A 21410-nucleotide genomic window follows, 5' to 3' on the forward strand; every position below is an offset into this window, starting at 1 on the left:
AGGTTCGGGCTTTCTCGGCTCTGTTCGCCAGCATTGCCACGGTCAATTCGGGTTGCACTTAAATTTTGACAACTCTAAGTAGCCGAAAGGGATAGTGCCATGCATTAGAAAGGGACAACACGATTCATCCCTGAATCGCTGTCAAACTTCGGCTTTGTAGGTAGTTTCCTTTCTGTACGGTACCATCGTGCTTTGCCCCAAAATGTAGAGGAATTTCATACAAAATTGAAGACCTAGGCCGGGAAGTATTTTTTATTTAAATTTTAATGTAAACATGGCGTCTTCATGAAGAGGCTAAACAGCTAAATTATAATTTTTTAAATATATTTTTCTTTTTTTTCTATTTTGTGTTTTATTATGCTTTCATCTTAGGCTAGGATTTTATAATATGGATATAAAAGTAAATTACAAAAAGTTATTATTAGTAAACAAAAATAATATAGCTCAACGAGGGGGGTGGGGTTAGGGTCGGCAACGCGCATGTAACTCCTCTGGAGTTGCAGGTGTACATAGGCTACGGAGACTGCTTACCATCAGGCAGGCCGTATGCTTGTTTGCCACCGACGTAGTATAAAAAAAAAACTTAAAATACATATTATTATTATTATTTGGTGGTTTTTAATAGGGAACGAAAATTTGATTATTTTTGCGTTACGACGCATGGTTTAGGTGATACAGCACAGCAAAGATTTCTAAACCGTGCGTCGTAGCGCAAAAATTACGTAGGTATTTATACGTTTGTTGCGGCGTAGCTGACGTCGGGTGTTCTCGATAACTACCTCAATTTGTCATTGTTGATATATATTTAGACAACTTCAACATTTATTCAGCAAACGGGCCACAAGGGCACTTTTACACGTCAAAATGGAATTTACATATAAGCAGAAAAAGTACGTTAACAAATTATAAAATACAATTAACTGATAATATCAATGCAAACTAAAGTACCTATTATTATTGTTTAGAGATGTATGTATTCTCTTTATGTCGAATTACTAAACCTAATCTAACCTAACTCTTGTAATAATAAAAAAATAGAAAAAATCAAACGTGCTGTGGTTGTTTTTTTTTTATACTATGTCGGTGGCAAACAAGCATACGGCCTGCCTGATGGTAAGCAGTATCCGTAGCCTATGTACGCCTGCAACTCCAGAGGAGTTACATGCGCGTTGCCGACCCTAACCCCCTACTCCCACCCCTCGTTGAGCTCTGGCAACCTTACTCACCGGCAGGAACACAACACTATGAGTAGGGTCTAGTGTTATTTGGCTGCGGTTTTCTGTAAGGTGGAGGTACTTCCCCAGTTGGGCTCTGCTCTAGATCTGGAATGACATCCGCTGTGCTGTGCCCTACCACACAAAGCGAGATGACATTCACAATGCCCATACCTCTCTTGTGGACGTAGTTTCAGGACGTACCCGGGTCCAAAAGATACACAGACATCTCAAACGCTTCGCTGGTTGATATCTATACAACAAATTGTGTCAAAATATTTTCAATAATGTTAATATCCAGAGAGGAAAATGAGGACTACGTTTGTATGATACGGCGTCTTTGCGCCGGTCCTCTACTTTCGTTTAAGAGGATGGTGGAGCTGAAAAACAGAATTTGAGAATTTTAGGTGAATATATAAAATTAATGCGATAAGGACAACTAGGTACAACTTAGGCGAAAAATCCTGCGTAGAAATCTCTAAAATCGAGGTTTGGTACTCCACTGTTTCCGCCTCCAAAAATTAACCAATCGTATAGAAATTTTGAAATCAAAATGGGAATAAAATTATTTGTGTCGGACTGTTTTGCTTTTTGGGCTTATTGATAAAGGTTGTGAATACCATGCTTTTCTTTGCGGCCTAGTCAATTAAGCCGTTTTGCCATGTTTGGAGGGCTCGAACGCTCAAAATAATTATATGTATATATAAGGAAGTATAAAGTTATAGGATTTTTGAAATTTAGAAAATAGTTTAGGTATATAGTTGTGATATTATATTATGTACAAAATTAACATTAGTTCCTAAGTTATACTAACAAATATATGGATGTACTTAAATCTTAAATAAAAAATTTCAACATGTCGGGACATGCTCAGTTCCGTATAGTTACCCGTAAAAAAATAAACTTAGTGCAGAAACTCAAAATCGGCTTAACCGATTAGGTTCGGTATAGGTAGTTTATGGTTCAAAAGTGAGGGGCACAATGTTTTTCATTCAGAGCGGCTATTTCCAAAAATGTTACATTTATCAAAAAATGGCCTTTGAAGACCCGATTTGAAAGACCTATCTAACGACATCTCACACTATATGGTTGAAGCAAAAAAAAAAACATCCCCCCTTTTTGTATAGAGGAGATACCCTAAAAAAAACATTTCCTATTTTTAATTTTACGACTTTGTCGGTGTAACTAATTTATATAATCGTGCCAAATTTCCTGCTTTCTAGTACTAACGATCACAGAGCAAAGACAGACGGACATGGCGAAACTATAATAGTTCCTAGTTGACTATTACGGAACCCTTAAAAAGTAAAACAGTCCGACATAGATACTGATAATATTAATCTGTATTTTGCTCTAGGGTCTAGGGTCAAAACGGAGGAAAGAGTCGAGTAAGTTTGTGTGGAGAAATGACCACTCTCCTATATCATCTTAAATAATGTATGGAAATAGTCACATGACTTTTCTTAGACTTTGTCATCCCTATTTTAGGGTTCCGTAGTCCACTAGGAACCCTTATGTCTGTCTGTCCGTCCGAGGCTTTGCTCCGAGATCGTTAGTACTAGAAAACTGCAATTTTATACATACCTATATAATTAACCCATCCGACGAAGTTAGTAAAATAAAATCTAAGAAGATATTTTTTTAGGGTACGTCCCCTACACGTAAAGTGGGCATTACTTGTTTTCGCTTGAACCCAATAATGCGGGGTGTCTTCGTATAGGTCTTTCCAAACGAATAACGCAGCGGCTTGAGTAAGCGAATAACTCGCGAACGCGAAACGGCGCGGCGCGGCGCGGGTGTTTCAATCCCTTGATACCTATGGAAGTGTCCTACGTGGGCGATCTCTTTGCAAACGCGAATGCCGTGGGCCTGGGCCGCCGCGCCGCGCCGCTTCGCGTTCGCGAGTTATTCGCTCGCGTAAGCCGCTGCGTAAGGGTCTTCAACAAACACTTTTAGATAAAGTGTTTTTTTTCGGAAATCATCGCTCCGTAAGAAAGTAAAATTGTGTCCCCCTCTAACTTTTGAATAAAACACAGAGCTTATGACAGACATTCAATGAAAACTGAAAGCGAATACTCACTTTTTTTAACAGCACAGCTCAGCGGATGTCATTCCAGATCTAGAGCAGAGCCCAACCTTACAGAAAACCGCGGCCAAATAACACTAGACCCTACTCATAGTGTTGTGTTCCTGCCGGTGAGTAGGGTTGCCAGAGCTCAACGAGGATGTGGATGTGTTAGGGTCGGTAACGGTAACGCGCATGTAACTCCTCTGGAGTTGCAGGCGTCCATAAGCTACGGAGACTGCTTACCACCAGGCGGGCCGTATGCTTGTTTGCCACCGACGTAGTATAAAAAAAGTACAGAGCGATAAAAGCCTGTACCAAAAATATTTTTCGCAATCGTTTTTTCTTTCCCTTTAGCATTTCTCAATGTACAGTCAGCGGCAAATAATTCGTAGCAGTCAAAGTAGCCAAATAGTTCGGTACACCATATATTTAGTATGGTGTACCGAACTATTTGGCCACTTTGACTGCTACGAAGTATTTGACGCTGACTGTACACTGAGCTGCGGAATTGCATGGAATGCATGTATACATAATGAATGAATTAATTGATAATAAATAAATATTATAGAACATTATTACACAAATTGACAAAGTCCCACAGTAAGCTCAATAAGGCTTGTGTTGAGGGTACTTAGACAACGATATATAAATATTTATTAATACTTAAATACATAGAAAATACAAATGACTCAGGAACAAATATCCATGCTAATCACACGAATAAATACCCTTACCAGGATTTGAACCCAGGACCATCAGCTTCATCAAGGCAGGTCACTACCCACTAGGCCAAACCGGTCGTCAAAATCATCAGTCATTGATAAAGTCGCCATGCACTTTTACGGCTGATGGTACGGTCATTTGACTATTAGGCGCACAATATAGTTCGTGTCATCCACGATGGCGCGCAGATTTATTTTTATTTTATTTTTATTTATTTGGAGATCCAACAGCTGTGACATTAACAGATTTGTCAAATTTTACCTTTAATAACATGTCAAACGAGTCAAAGGCACGCGTCATCGTGCACGACACGATCTATTCAGTGCAAGTAACGGTCTCAACGTGCTAGTGATTAATGTCTTGCGCTGCGTATTCAGTTCAAACGAATAAGGTTGTTTTTTTTTTAACCATTTGCGTAATAAGAGTAGGTACCCATTGACTGTCTGTGACCCCTGACAATGAATAAACATTGTAGAAGCGACATTCCACGTGTGAAGGCGGACCTTAGTCTTAGACTTAAGTCTGTAATGACCATGCCTGCGACGCAGGGGGTCCCTGGTTCGAATCCTGGTAAGGGCATTTATTTATGTGTTTATGACAAATATTTGTTCCTAAGTTATGGATGTTATCTATGGTAACATATACAGTTCGTATTGTTGGTGACCCCGATCTCACAGTCGGTTTGAAACCTCTCAGTCTTCGGAGAGACGTTGGCTCTCTATGCCTGTTCTACCGTCTGTACAATGGGGATTGTTCTGAAGAACTTTTTGAATTGGTGCCACCGTCACGTTTTTATCACCGCACCTCCCGCCAAAGAAACAAAGTTCATCCTCACTTTCTCGACACGTGGCAAACCAAGAACAAGCGGGCATCTCGCTCGTTTTTTCCCTGAACGTGCAACTTGTGGAATGAGCTACCTTCTGAGGTGTTTCCCTTGCGCTATGACATGGGGTTCTTCAAGAAGCAGGTTTTTAGGGTTCTCAAAGGTTGGCAACGCATAAGTGGCTCCTCCGATGTTACTTATGTCCATGGGCGGCGATGACTGCTTCCCATCAGGCGGCTCGTCTGCTCGTTTGCAGCCTATTACATAAAAAAAATACGAGTATGTATGTATGTATGTCACTGTATTGCACATAAATAGGTTGACATAAAACAGACAAAACAATACAAAAAAAAATGTTATGTACAAAGGCGAACTTATCCACAATAGGGATCTCTTCTAGCTAACCTTTACAAGCAACAAGTAACAAGTATTTAATTTATATACCGGGTGTCCGGTAATCAATGGACTTGGACAACCAACCTAACCACCGACAGCAGGCTGGTCCAGAAAATGGACTGATAGAAAGTTTCATGCATGGTGGTCGAGATAGCCGGACGTTTCTTTCTTTTTTAATACCTATCTAGCTTTATTTGTAAACATGTAAATAATTTGGGAGGTGATTATAATATTTTATTGCTGCATAATGAGGGTTTTTTGCGATATATTTCTAATTTTGGCCCGGGTTATTCAAGTTTATATAGTGCTTATGTATATACTGGCCCGAGAAAATGGCTAATGCTAGCCTGTGGAGACTGCAATGGATAAGTGCCGGAAATGGAGTCGGATTGGGCATACACTCCGAAGGGATCCTGACCAGTCTGACCACATACCGAGGCGAGCCCTAGACTGGAATTCCCAAGGAAAGAGGAAACGTTGCCGTGAAGGCTATGTCAGCTATGTGGAGTAGAAGTCTGGCGCGAACTCAAGCGCGAAGCTCAAGACTGATCCAGATGGCGGCGCACTGTGGACGCCCTCTGCCCCATTTAGGGGACATAGAACAATAAGCCAAGTAAGTCATAGTGCTTATGACATCACTAGAGTTGACTTAGCCACTTACCATCACGGTCCGCGTGCTTGTTTGCCACCATTTTATAAAAACGTCACGTCTTTACGAATAATCTGTGTTGTAAATCGTACGTTGGTGGTGACAAGCGTATATTAATCAGTTACATTGTTTTCTTCGTCTTCGTCCATTATTCTGACGACTTTAGTGGACCTTGTGAGTGCCGTGGAAAGCAACGTCTCATTGTTTTGTGAGTCAATGTAAGTGTCTGCGGGGTGATTCAGGAGCCGTGAGCGGGATCAAAGCTGGACATTCAGTAGGCGCCATTCAATACGTAAGACGATTTTTGCCAGTTTTTGAACCTTCCCTCACCTATGTAAGAAAAAATAAGAATAGGCTGACCTCCTACCCCCTGTATTACGTAAGAATCTCAAATATAAATCGCATCTATGTGATCTTACGAAAGAATTATGAAAACCCACTCCCTCCCCCTTGTAAGAAAAAATAAGACATGTTCAAGCCCCCCCCCCCACCCTAAATCATCTTACGTTTCGTACCTGTTTCGTACCAGTATTAGTGATATTACCGTTCGTATTTTTATTGTGTTAAAAAAAATCATTTATTTGCATGATCACTTTACAATTAGAATACTTCCGTATTTCTGTCACTTCCGTCCAATTCCGATACTCTTTGCTTTATCCGTGACAAGTATCAAATTGAATTTCATCAGAGTTTGGGGTTTGACTTTTGAAAAATCGTATCTCCCTATAGTGTGATGATTTTTTGTTTCATAATCAAGTTTTAAAGAGGTTTTATTTTTATTAATTAAGTGTTGTAGGTGATCATGATTGTAAAGAATTAAATTTGTCCACACTAAAAAGTTAAAAAATAGGACAAAGGTGTAATTGTTTAACTTATATATGATGGTGAACGATTAATTACTTAGATAACATTTAGTGAGTGTGTAGGGTTAGCCCTAAACACCTACGTCTCACAAGTCACCCAGTATTACACATTATAAACAGGTGACGTCAATAGTAGATTGTTAACCAAGGAATTAAAGGCACTCATTTATGACTGTGTTCGAGCGCCAATATTAGTCCCAGACTGAAATGGTACCTTTCACTCGAGTTATACACTCTACTTTTCATTTCGAATACGAGTAAAGTAAAATACACGTATATTTAAAAACAGATAACAAAGAATAAACTTTTATAGTATTTCTTGAGGTACTTTGCATTAACAATTTAGGTAAAAATATCGGTATTTATGGAATGGGGAGTTAATCAGAATGGAAATTGTACAACCAATCCATTTAAAACCCATTTTTTTATCGTAAAAAAAAGAGAAAAAGAACGTACTTAGAAAGCACAATGCTCTAGAGCAGAAACGTATCATTTTTTGCACACTTTTTAGAACAACAACGACCCACTTTTAGAGCAGTAGAAATTAAAAGTACATTTATATGTATATGTAGGGTATCATGTTGCAACTATTGTACCTAGTGAGTAGTGACCTGGAGACCAACATGACAGCAATAAAGTTTCTATTTGCATCTATGCATTGAGAGAGCTCTGATGTAGTGAAAAAGACTGAGGTTTCGTGCAAACTTGCGCAATCTGTTGGTAATTTGTGACTGGGCTGACCCCTAACTACTCGACCCGGACCTCATTATTATACAGCATGGAATACATACATTAATTATACACACGCACGCATTACATTTATTTAAATGTACCAATGCTGTCACTGAGTAAAATAATTCAAAGCAAAATAATTGCGTCCAAACCTAGTCGGTCGTGACACTGGCGTACGGAGCAGGCGGTCCTGGGTTCAAATACTGGTAAGGGTGTTTATTTGTGTGTTTACCACAAATATTTCGGGAATTACGGATGTTTTCTATATATTAAAGTATTTATATAAGGCGCTAACATATTAGTTAGGTACCGATATTTTAAGAGTGGTACGTTTCACTTAAAAAAATAACTTGGTAAATATTCTTTTAGAAAACTTTATATACTTATATTTTTTTGTTTTCATTGCGAATGAGCGAAGCGAGGGTTTCTAAGTCAGAATCTTGAGCGTAGCGAGGGACTCAAAAACACGAGATGTAAAATAGCTTTGCTCTCCTGTGACACATACAAATATTCACCTCAGTAGTGAGAACATATTAAAGGTTAAAAAAATTCAACATTAAGTTAACCACATTTATTTACATTCATGAATGAAATAAAATTATTTATTTTGCCATGTCTCTGGCAAAATAAATAATTTCAATTTAAAAAAAGGCATCATCATTATGACGAAAGCTTCTAGAAATATTCCTGTATTCATGGCCTTCACTAAATTAAAAAGCTACTTTGTCTCACTCCCTGAAGTGACGAAAGTAGGCTCGTTCGAGCTGCTGAGGTGAGAATGTCATTGTCATCGTGTCATTTGATTTATCAACGTGAAGGGGCCAATTAAGTGTTAGGTAAAAGAAGTTCTAGAATCTGTTCAATGACGTCTCATTTAATTATCTCATTAACAGGGTAGTTTTACGTAGCAACTTTGTTTTAAAAATTTCTCCAAAAAACTAAATTACATATACTCCGGGAGCCGAGTAAAAATATCGGTAGCTAATTTGTATGCATCTTATATAATAACTATTATTATGTATGTCGATTGTCGTCATCTAGTACGACACCACAAGCCTTTGAGCTCACTGTGGGACTAGATAGGTCTGTGTATAATTGCCCTTACCATTTTGTACCATTTGGCGTTGAAACTCTAGGTCCATGGGGTCCCAGCGCGCACAAGTTTTTTGGTGAAATCGCGAAACGTCTGGTTGACGTAACTGGTGACCGAAGAGCTGGCGGCTTCCTCGCACAACGTATCAGTATTGCGATACAACGAGGAAATGCCGCCAGCATCCTTGGTACAATGCCTCAAGGGCCTATTTTAGATATAAGCTAGTTATAGTAATCATCTGTATATATCCATTATGTATATTGTTATTGTCAATAAATAGATTACGTTTATTGTCCTATAATATTTACTTATTTATCCCCAGACCGGTATAGCCCCGTGACAGCGTGCCGCCATGTTCTGGCCGCTCCTCCTCCTGGCCGCGGCGATCGCGGCCGCGCTGTACACGCGGCAGAGGCGCCCGCTGTACGCGTTCAGTAAAGCCTACCCTTTCGGTTTGCCGAACTACCCTCTCATCGGCCAGTCCTATATATTCAGGGGTACGGATGAAGGTAAGACGAGGTTATTTTTATTTAAGGTCGCTGAGAAAATCTGCTTATAAAATTGTATTGCTGGGAAGGCCGTTATAGGCTTATAGGTGACAGTAGTGGCAGCATGGTTCCATTTTGATCACTTGTATACGGGTATAGTGATACCCGTCACTTTCGCGCTTACATACTTGTTAGAACGTGTTAACAAATGATAAAGAGCCGACCATCTTGCCCCAACAGGTCTGATTTCCGGTTTTTCGCGACAACTGCATTGAAGATGCGGGATTTGAGGTTAAAATATGAGATGGGCCGTCTTTTATTAAAAATCAACATTTTTTTTAATAAATGAAATTTGGCATAATCAATTAAATAACCTACGTATACAATTGCTAAATTTCTTAACGAAAGACTTTAAAAACTATATTAAATATTATAAAACACAGCAATTTTTTAATCATCTTGAAAGGAAAATGTGAAATAATGATAATGATATAATGATATGTGTGAATGATAGGTATTTTTATCATTTTTAATTAATTTAGGTAAGTCTATTTAACATACTTTTTAAGATTTATTTTATTTTTTATGTCATACTAACAAAAATGAGATCACTGTTGTCTTAAAAATAATAAACAAATTGAATTGAATTAAATGACAATGAATCATAAAATTACGGGATAATGTACTATCCCGTATTGGTTTCGCCAAATAAGAAAAATTCGTGCCTGAAATACGAGACACCCCGTAAAATACGGGACATCTGGTCGCCCTAGTTATAGTGCAAGAAGTCTCGTATTTATATGAGACGTACAGTCGCCATCAGATATGTCGGAGCGGCCAAAGTGCTCACAAATATCTGAGCACACTTATATCGTCGTCTTCGTTTCTGACTGCATGTATCGTCTCCCAGGTACATGCAGTCAGAATGGAAGAGCTTCATTCCTTCTGCTCTGCCGTCCTTTTGTAGAGTAGGTGTAAAAAGGCACGAGGTAAAAGCGACGAAAGAGCTTGTAGACGATCTTCCTGTATAAACGGTCTTCTCCGCATTGCCGTCATCGTAAAATTATTAAAATATTAGGTGCACCAAAAATGGGATGAAATTATCAGAAATTCGCAATGTCACATAATAAATTCATATATTGTCTATGACACATATTTTTTATGGAATAATCAGAATCAGTAACACGTCCAGATTCTGTGTTACTGTTTCTATAAGAAATTAAAATAATACATAAATATGTTACAACGGGTCACCGCTCGACATGTTTCACTCCGTGCCGAGATTTGCGCAGAAGGCTGCGGCCCGTAGTCTGCGCCGTCCGTCAACGCAAGCTCCTGACGACACTACTCGGAACGGAGTGAAACATGTCGATCGTTTTCGACTTAAAATACGTGAGTGACCCGTTGTGATTTGTTTATGAAATACTTAAATAAATGTAAATACTTACCTAGCCCTAAATAAAATAAGCGCTGGTGCTGGTGGCCTAGCGGTAAGAGCGTGCGACTTGCAATCCGGAGGTCGCGGGTTCAAACCCCGGCTCGTACCAATGAGTTTTTCGGAACTTATGTACGAAATATCATTCGATATTTACCAGTCGCTTTTCGGTGAAGGAAAACATCGTGAGGAAACCGGACTGATCCCAACAAGGCCTAGTTTACCAGAGGGGTTGGAAGGTCAGATGGCAGTCGCTTTCGTAAAAACTAGTGCCTACGCCAAATCTTGGGATTAGTTGTCAAGCGGACCCCAGGCTCCCATGAGCCGTGGCAAAATGCCGGGACAACGCGAGGAAGAAGAAGAAGACTTACCCAGCCCTAAATCGTAGGTTTTATTTACATACTGTATTTAAAATATTCGGCGTTATTTCTTACCTTTTCAGACCGAATGAACGCATTTATAAAAATGGGCGACGTGTCGCTCAAAAACGGCGGCATCACAACGGTGTGGCTGGGGACCAAGCCATACGCAAGTAAGTCGTGAACCACTTACTCGTATAAGTTCATCCTACTAGCCAACATGAGGAAACAACTCAATAATTACTTTGCCAATCTTGTGGATAAAATGAAACTTTGCTATCTGTTTTTGACGAATGAAGAGAGAATCTCCGAGCTGATGTACCAGTAGTGGACCAGTGATAAAGTGTGGCAATGTCATAATTAATATCAAATTTCTATGAAAACATTAAGTTTATAATGACAAACCCTCACTTGGTTCGATTTACGTCGATGTAACGCTAGCTTACCTCTCGCGTCGAATGATGGTCTCCATGACAATTTATTGGGTTCGAATCCCACTTCTGACACCAAAACTGTGGGCCGGGTGAATCGAAATAACTCAATAATTACTATAAAAACTCATATTTTTAATAAAACATTAAAATCACACCACTGCATCTCTTCACACGCATCTTACTTACCTGCAGTTACCTGGCCTTTCTACAGGTTTACCCCAATTTGATCAGAGAAAGTCCGCCGAGGTCTACCCCTTCCACCTCCCTCTTCTACTTCTCCCTTATACACTCATTGTTAACCTTCTTCCGCTAATTCCTTTCACGTGCCCAAACCTACATTTTCGTTCAGTCCACACTTTTTCCCTTATCACACTGTTCATAATTCTATCTTGTAAGAAAACACCACAAACACTTCTCAACGCTCTCATTTCCACTGCATTCTCTTGGCTCTGATGCCTCTTCTGCCATACCCAACTTTCACTACCATACATAAGTGTAGGCACCAATACCCCTCTATGCACAGCCAACCATGCCTTTTGTGATATTTTCTGGCGGCTCATAATAAGCATTAAGTGTCCCATTCATACGATTTCCAGCATTCACTCTCCTTTCAATGTCTTTATCATGCTTACCGTCCTTAGTGAACAAGGTTCCCAGATACACAAGCTCTTTCACTTGTTCCAACTCTTGTTCTTGGCATCAAATCAAAATTTCAGTAATACGGTAAAAACTCTTCTTTAATATTGTTTAAAATTAAGCGCAACCAAAAGAAACTTGATGGAACTGTCTGTTTTGACGACCGGTCTGGCCTACTGGCTAAGGACCCTGCCAATGAAGCCGATGGTCCGGGGTTCGAATACCGGGAGGGGATTTATTTGTGTGATGAGCACAGATATTTGTTCCTAAGTCATGGTTATTTTCTATGTTTTTAAGTATTTATATGTTATATATATCGTTGTCTGAGTAGCCACAACACAAGTCTTCTTGACCTTACCGTGGGGCTTAGTCAATTTGTGTAAAAATGTCCTATAATATTTATTTATTTAACTGTCATAAGGGCCATCATTGACGCGAGCGGGTCCTCTAAATACCTCGTCCTGCTTTTTCGTAATTGCTGATTAAAATTGAGTATGTCTGCAGCCATCAGCGACCCCGAGCTGCTGGAGGTGGTGGCGAAGGCGTGCCTGGACAAGGACACCACCACCATGAAGTACCTGAGGTCAGTCCTCGGCAACGGACTCATATTCGCACCGAGTAAGTCAAGCCTTTCTCACTCTAACTTATAGCTGTGTCCTTATCTAGAGCGTGCAGAAAGACACCACCACCATGCAGTACCTGAGTACATGAGTACCATGAGGTTGTTTTCTAGACAAATTAAAAATAGCAGCTATCCAACGATTTTTTTGCGACACTAAATGATTTTTTTAAACTCACTTTTTAGTACCTTGCTGACTACAGACCAATCGCTCACTCTCTAAAACATATTTGAAAGATGCCTGGTTGACCGAATTTATAACTTCCTAGAAAAGTAACATGTTAGAAGAGAACCAAACGAAAAATAATACAATTTAGACCTGCCGCTTTGACACCATTTCAGCTCGAGTTGCTAGACCGAAACATAGAAGGTGAGTTTGAATGCACCCTATTAGGAATTACTAGACTCTCACCTTGCCTGCAAAAAACATATATCTAAAATAAAAACGAAACTTTATTATTTACCTTTAGTCAAGTCCAAGTCAAATACCCATACTGAATGCGGCTTGTCTGCCTACTACTCTTAGTTCAAGCCTGGTTATGCTATGGCATTATATATGAAGGGGACTTGTTTGGTGTCCCCTACCGTTCATGCATCCCTCTGTCTTTCCCGGGCTTGATAATCAAATGAAAACTCTTTGTTTTTAGGCAACTATTGACCCATAAATAAATACCTTAAAGCTAGCTAGTTTATAAAATAAGACTAAAAACACGCATTATGGCTACGATGCATTTCGCAACCCCGCTGTGCCAGAGAGCCGGCCGCGGAACCGCCGGAACTTGACACCCATGGGCAAAAACTCCTCCTTGGTGAAAGTCGCTAAACGTTCAGTTGGAACTGGAACGCTTTCTACAAAATTATTAAAACGCATTGTGTCGATAAAAGCAGACTCTTATATATTATGTAATTAATGTACTCTTGCTTCACAGTTAAGATCTGGCGTCCCCGCCGCAAGATCATGGCGCCGACGTTCAACATGAAAAATCTACAGGAGTTCGTGACGGTGTTCGACAAGCAGAGCAGCATCATGGTGCAGCAGCTGCGCGCGCACGCCGGCGGGGGGGACTTCTCCTTCTGGGAGTTCATTACTGCCTACACTTTCGACGCTATCTGCGGTAAGAGCGGTGTTCCACCAGCAGAGCAGCATCGTGGTGCTGCTAGCAGAAGCCAGGGGCTTCTTTTATCCGAATTCACGAATCCGTTCCTGCTATCATGTTGTCTGGCGGTGGCGGTTTGCGACGTATCCAACGTGTTGAACCTTCGTGCGGATCTTACCAGCTAAGAGCAATGCGCCATCGCCAGTTTCGCTCGCTCCGGCGATGAATTTTTCTATTCATCCTTCATAAGCTGCAGTAGGTTTACCCTGTAGAGTTTTTGAAAAATTGTAAAGCTTTTTTTATATCATAATAAGAAATATGAATAGCAATCTTGAGTCCTTTCTCTGAATAGTAATTTAATCGATTCGAAATCTTAAACAATTTTCACTTGATAGTAAAAAAAATTAACATAGGTCTAAAGCGGACCATTAAAAATTATAACTATTTTTGCACAATAGCTTTTGACTGAAAATTGCTTCTAAAAATGAGTACCTAATACTATTTTTGATCGAACTCATCGATTACTTTTTAATGTTAAATATAACAAAAAAAGAAAAATTCACTAACAATGATATCCGCGATCCCGGGTACGCACAGCCGTTGGGTCAGTGCATAGCGAGCTGCGTTCGGAGAAGGACCTGAACTCACTGCACCTTATCATAAGCTGGCTGCCTCTTCTAGATGGTTCTCCGTTGTATCATTTCAGAGACAGTACTGGGCATCGAGCTGAACGCGCAGAAGCAGCGGCACCACCTGTTCATCACGGCCTTCGACGTGATCATCCAGATCCTGGCCAAGCGCATGCTGTCGCCCTGGCTCTACTGGGACTGGGTCTTCAGGCTCACATCCAACTACAAGCCTTTTATCACGCAGAGGAAGATAGCTTATGACTTCTTTGATAAGGTTGGATTGAGATAAGACTTATTTAGTTGTTAAAACTGTGTAGATACGTCGTAGAACTCAGGTCTTATTAATATCAAAAAAGTCCATCAGTTTGCCCATTTTTCTCCATTTTTCGGATTTTATTTGTTCACAACTGACCCTAGCGTGATGGTGGGAAGTCTACGCTACTTTTGACAAAACTTGCTGTTATAGAGCAATTGGCACCAAGTATGAGGCATTAAAGACAGAATTAGAAGTATTTTTGATATTTCACTAATACCTAAAATTTATACCGCTTTGCGCATTAAAAGTGGAATGTCCTATTCGTCCTATATGTTTTCGACGTATTTAATGAATGATACTGCAATCGGTTTCAATATAATCCACAAATTAAGACTACGTTTTTTTCTCCAGTCATTTTTTTAAAACAGACAGAAATTAATGCAACAGCTCTATGGTTATTGTAAAAATGTAAAGTGTTGCCAGTGTTAAAAATCAGATGTTAAATACCTATTTGACCTTTTCGCCGCCACGGTAATGATAATGAAGTAATAAAGTAACATCAACGTCACGTCAAAACTTTCACGTATACAAACCTGACCAAAACCACGACTTGATATGAAGTCACGCGAAATGTAGGTACTGACTTTATATCAAGCCAATGGCGGCGAAAAGGTTAAAGTCTCATTATTGGTTAGTGCCACGGACATTATCCACTGTAACAATGACTAATTTGTGTTCGTTACAGGTTATACGTGATAGAAGAAAAGAACTGGCGGAACAGGGAGCTGACGAGGGTAAGTAATTGAATACTAAGAGGAAAGGAGAAACGTAGTCCCTATTTTCCTCTCCGGATATTAACATAGACAATATGTTTGCACATTTGATGAATATTAACCGCTAGAGTTAGATCAAGTTAAGTTGGCAGCGATTTTGATAGCCGAGAATGTGAAAGTGTTATTTTAAACGTCAAACTTCTATGAAATTATGACGTTGAAAGAACACTTGCACAGCCTGGGCCAGGGATCGGAAACCGGTATTTTTTGTATGGGAACGAAAACGGTATTTTTTCGTTCTTTGTTAATTACTTCATTTCTAATTAGGCAATCTAATAATACGAAGTCGTTATCTGAAAACACAACTGAGTCCTACATTTAGAGTATAAAATAAACCGAAATATATGGATATGTCGATGTTTTTGCAAAAAAACCGATTCCGATCCCTGGCCTGGGCTATCAAAATTACTGCCAACATATCTTACTCTAACTCTATGCCCCTTCGTTTATTTATTTTTTAGTTATTCAATTCTTATATAAGTAGAGTTTTTTTCGCTCCTAGTAAAAAAATCGAGAAAAGTCAAACGAAGGGACATAGCTACGGTAATTATACATCCCAGTCAGTACCCAGAGAGAAAAATGGGGACTACGATTTGTATAAAGAAGCCGTCCCTCACTATGCTCTTAAAGACGAAGAACAGTGATGAATGAAGCCGAGAAAGAACCCCCTTCAGTCCCTATATTTTATTTCTCTTAAGAAAACCATTTGAAATATTTGCATTGCGTCACTTGCACCCACTTGATAAACAAACTTGGAAACCATAAATAAAATGGCAAAAATTATAACTGAGTACAGAAATGGTATAAAAATTTGGTTTTATAGAATTTATCAACGATAGCAGGATCATTGTCATTCTGACAGTCGGAATGGCGGGTGAACTGTTTTTTGGTAATATCTTTAAGTACCGGGAGGTACTAATTGTTTTAAAGCAGGTACTAAATAGTACAAATCGTCAACCTTATTTTAGTACTAATTGGTTCATGGCTATTGTGGTGCTTGTGGTGGTAATTAGTGAGTTTTGCATGTCACCTGACGAAATTAGGTACAAAAATAATATGTGGTATGCATTTTGTTTATTATTATTTAGGTAACCCGCCATCCTGACTCTCTCGAAGCATGCCGTACGTAAGACATTTTGGCGGTTCTGAAACTGCAAGAACTTAATCGCAGTGTGTTCTGAGCCTTAGACTCACTTCACATGGTAATGCTGTATTGACATGAGGCCTAATACTACTAAATATACTTACAAAATAAAGTTTTGAATTTAGATCTCAAAGACCGAAAGAAAACGTTCCTAGACATGATGATCGTGTCTTCCGGAGGAGCGCGCGGCTACACGGACATCGAGCTGCGCGAGGAGATCATGTCCATCGTGTCGGCGGGCACGGACACCTCGGCCGTCGGCACCGCCTTCGTGGCCCTCATGCTGTCCCGGCACCCCAGGGTGCAGGACAAGGTCTACCAGGAGTACGTGTCTTTTGTTATCTTTAACAAAAAATAACCTTTAAGATACTGTCTAACGTCACTAACGTGCTATTTCGTGATCTTCATCAGCAGTTGTGGCATTTCACCAAAGTATAAATACTTACATGTGTATATCCGTGAACTAAAAATACATCCCAAATATTAAATTCGGAAATAAACACGTACATTAAACCCATACCCAATCCCATTGACCCATTACACGCGTTGCTACAGCCCAATATAAACCTTCGCGCATTCCGATAAGGTTCACGATGACGCGCCGTGCACGACAGGCGTGGCGGTCAAAGGGTTAAGAAAATATTTTTAGTTAGGCCATTGTAATATGAATATATTTTCCTGCTAGATTGAAGGAGGTCTTCGGCGACTCGGACCGGCCGGTGACGTGGCAGGACCTGCCGAAGCTCAAGTACATGGAGGCCGTCATCAAGGAGACCCTCCGGCTGTATCCCCCGGCGCCCGTCGTCGTCAGGGACGTGCATGAGACTGTTGTACTGCGTACGTATTCAATGGACCTGCTGAAGCTCAAGTATTAAGGATCCGAACTAAACGAAGGCTTATATTTCTGTAGCACAGAGGTATATTTTTTTTATTGACGACCTCAAAATCACCAATCATGGTCCTAAATTTAGCATAAGTATAAGAATTATCTGAAAATATCGAAAATTTAATTTTCTTCTAAACTGAGAAAGAAAGATAGCCATGGTCCATTAATTAACATCTTTAACGTAGCATCGTGACGAAACCTGCATACATCCGCGAAGAAATTCAAAGGTACGTGACGTATGTGAAGTCCCTTACCCGTATTAGGCCAGCGTGAGGACTATAGCCCAAGCCCTCTGAAAGGAAGCCTATGCCCAGTAGTGGTGTATATACAGGTTGAATTATTATTATTTTATTATTAAGGTAGCATCACAGGAGACCGTGTTTAGTGTATACAGGGATTAAGTTTTTCCTTTTGTGTTTCTAGCAAACGGCGCGACCCTACACCCCGGGATGGGGCTGGTGCTGCACTTCTGGGCCACGCACCGCAACACCAAGTACTGGGGAGACGACGTGGAGGAGTTCCGGCCCGAGCGGTTCCTGGAAGGGCCGCTGAAGCACCCCGCGCAGTTCGCGCCTTTTAGCTACTCGCTGAGGAACTGCATCGGTACGTACAAGTTGGTGCTCTCCTGCGGCTCGCTCCACAACCCCCAGTATTGGGGATTACGGTCCGAGAGGCTCTTGGAAGATGAAAGCCGGGCAGTTTGCTAGCTTCAGGTTTCGCTTAACAAGCAACAATTTATTTATTCAATAAACAACAATGGTAACACTTAACATTTAAAACATATTAGTGTTAGTAGAACAAAAACAAAAAGCGAACAGTACAGCAAAAAACAATCACCTGGTAGCGATCATGATATACTCAAAATGTCTCACAACGGTGAGTCGTATCGGCCCGCGACAGTAGCCAGATGGGGTTGGAGCTGCCGCGCACTCTGCAGACCAACGAGGCAATTTTCTTTCGTTTCTTGGAGACTGCCCTTGTAAATATAATCTATGTAGATTTCATGCGATTTTTTTCATGGAATTTGCCTTGGCAATAACGTGTAACAATTCAATATAAAAACTAGTTTGCGGTAATTCTCTCTTCAAAGTGTCGTTGGTGCTCCGATGTTGTGAACATCTGAATAGTGATGATGGACACATGTTGAGTTTTATAACAAAATCTAGTCAAATAGATAGCAAATGGGCAATTTATCCCAATAATGTGGATATTGGAAATAAGACTGCTGCGCCCTTGCAGGGTACATATTATGTAATTTTGTGTACTTACCTAATATGATTGCAATAAATGCTTTGTCTTGTCTTGTAAATAAATACCTGAAAGTTTCAAAATTTAAGTTCTTTTTTAACTTTTTAAAAGTAATAAAGTAAGGGACTAACTATTAGCAACTCACACACGCAATTTTTCATCGACAAAATCGCATTTTTCTTGTTTTCCATACTTCAAAGATGGGCCCAGTGACCGTGACGTCACGTTCACTTATCGTTTTGTTAGGAGCATTTCGTGAATGAAGTACGATTCGGACATCGGACTTTGACTGTCATTTCTGACTTGTGTATTGCTTTAATGCAATGGGTCCCATATAGACATTTGAAACTAAAAACAAACCTGATCGATTGATACCACAGTATAAATTGTTCATCTAGCCTTTTTAAGTAAACCGTAAATTTCAGGTGGTAACTACGCCATAATGTCGACAAAGACGAATCTATCGAACCTGCTGCGTCGCTACGAAGTGCTGCCGCCGCTGAGCGTGCCGCCCGACCAGCTGCTGGCGCCCTTCCGGGTCAAGTTCGACGTCATGATGAAGCACTGCGACAACTTCGAGCTCAGGATACGGAACAGACACAATGGACTCAGGAAAAAGTGATCAAGCAAAAAAAGTGCGCGCGAATGTGGGTCTAAGATGGATGTGCTTTTATTGTCTGTGAAAGTAACTGTCATTTTAACAAGTAACTATAGATAAAAGAGCAATCATTCTATCCGTGAGGGTTGTATTCCGGGGAAGTTTCTCTCTAGCGGCCAAAGTTAGGCTGCAGTAAACTCACTTTCTTAAACGTTTACATAAGGAGTTTCAACTGACTGTGTCAAAACGTCCAGTTTCCAAAATAATTAAAAGGAACAAAACATGTATAGTGAAACACAGGTCGTAAGAGCAACATTCTTAAGGATTTGACACATGCGAGAACTGTCCAGGTCCGGGTCGATGCGTCCGATACTTCCTTAGAAAGCATCATGTGGTCGCTCATCCTAGATAACTAAATGTCGGACGTCTCGACCCTGACCTGGACAGTTCTCGCGTGAGTCATCCTTTATACCGGGTGTGGCCTGTAGCACGAGCAATACATTTAACTGTAGCCTGTACTCCTCAAACTTACCAACATTTGTTCAAAGATTTTTGAAAATTATGAATTCTTTAGATTTGCTATTTTTCATAAAAAATTTATATTACCTTCAATGTGTACGCTATCATGAGTGTAGTTGACGTCATGCTTTAAACTTAACTAAATTCGCAATACATTGCGTCTTAGAATAAACTTTAATGTTCTAAAAATAAAATAAAAAGTTATTTTGAAAAGTAGCTAAACAAATGTCAGTTAGAGAAGTAACATCCTACAGTATAATTTTGCGCATGTTACGGGCCACGCCCGGTATACCTAAACTTTAACTAGACGTGATACCATAATACCTAAAATTTATATTAGGTACGGAAATCCTACATTATTTTGGCAAGTCGGTTGTTGAAGGAAAACTACAGTTTAATATTTGGATATTTTGGGACTTGGACGCTTTGAATCAAAGTCTGTGTGATATTTCGCCATTTTAGGGATAAACCATTTAAAATTTAGGCATTGTGGGATAGCGTTTGAGATTTAAGTAGTACATACCATCAGATATATCGGAGCGACCGAGGTGCTCAAACATACCTGAACAAGGATTATTATAATACGGGTCCTAGAGTGTGTGTCATTATAACTAAAAATATCAAAATTTAAGAGCACGGGAGCCCACGAGGGGATTTGCGTAATTACTCGAACCTGTCAGATTAAGATATGAGTGATATCTTGCTACCCGTGGAGTCTACCTTAACCACTTAACAAGGTAAATCACGAAAATGCGTACAAATAATTGTCAGATTAAGTAGCACAATCGTAGCATCAACGTGGATCAAACTAATGAAATCCACAATCTACTTAACGATTTGTTTTAACTGACCCCCAACCGACCCACCAACATAGATGGCTAAAAGTGGTTAATAAGGTACACTCCACGGGAATTATATCACTCACATCTTAATCTGACACGCTGGAGTAACTACAATCCCCTCTTGGGCTCCCCTTCCATTAATAAAGATTTGTCATTTACGATGACATTTCAGCACTTTGTAATTGTAAATGCCACGCAGAGTTAGTTTGGTATAAGAAATATATAATATAAATAAAGTGTAACAAAGCGATATGCCTTTGGCCTATTCTGGAGTGGATGGCTACACCGTTTGATATTTAACACAAATCAGTGAAAGAACATGGGTCATGGGTCCGGCTCTGTAGTGTTTGATTATCTGGTAATAAAAACCGAAGAGTCCGAAGAGGATTATCAGTTGTATTACTAAAGTTAATGTACTGACTGACCACTGGAAACCCTTAACCCTTTGGCCGCCATGCTTGTCGTGCGCGGCGCGTCACGGGAACCTTGTCGGAATGTACGAAGGTAGATGTTGGGCTGTCACCGCGTGCGTCATTTGACGTGTTTGGCGATAAAAGGGACAGTTGTAGTAAGGGTCAAAATGTTCAGATGTGTCGAAGATGATAGATAATAATTGTTTGTTTTACGAATAAAAATATTTGTACATAATACACGACTTTTATTTTTATGTAACTTACAGATAGTTCTAGTAATACCGTCAAATGGCATAACTGAGGACAGGAGGGATAACGTTAGACAAAGGCAATATTGCTAATTTATTTGTACGTGGCTGTATACTTTTTACTATCTTTGAATCAGGATTTACCATTAGAGTCAACTTTTCAAT

General features: G+C 39.9%; 1 protein-coding gene across 3 annotated transcripts; it reads left to right on the forward strand.

The window, feature by feature from the left end:
• Window positions 1-5950: 5950 nt before the first annotated feature.
• Window positions 5951-21232, forward strand: LOC133531382 (cytochrome P450 4d2-like). 3 transcript variants are annotated; one of them, XM_061869576.1, is made up of 11 exons: window positions 5951-6165; window positions 8884-9070; window positions 10927-11016; window positions 12418-12531; window positions 13462-13647; window positions 14336-14532; window positions 15260-15308; window positions 16617-16815; window positions 17177-17328; window positions 17801-17980; window positions 19051-21232. In XM_061869576.1, exons 2-11 carry the CDS (start codon window positions 8914-8916, stop codon window positions 19245-19247), a joined length of 1521 nt encoding a protein of 506 aa, XP_061725560.1. In that variant the 5' UTR covers window positions 5951-6165; window positions 8884-8913; the 3' UTR covers window positions 19248-21232. The 3 variants fall into 3 exon arrangements, with proteins under 3 accessions (XP_061725560.1, XP_061725562.1, XP_061725561.1); XM_061869578.1 differs by having other exon boundaries at window positions 6073-6091; XM_061869577.1 differs by lacking the exon at window positions 5951-6165 and adding an exon at window positions 7308-7674.
• Window positions 21233-21410: the final 178 nt, after the last annotated feature.

The sequence above is a fragment of the Cydia pomonella genome, chromosome 25, assembly GCF_033807575.1.
Source record: "Cydia pomonella isolate Wapato2018A chromosome 25, ilCydPomo1, whole genome shotgun sequence".
NCBI lineage: Eukaryota > Metazoa > Arthropoda > Insecta > Lepidoptera > Tortricidae > Cydia > Cydia pomonella.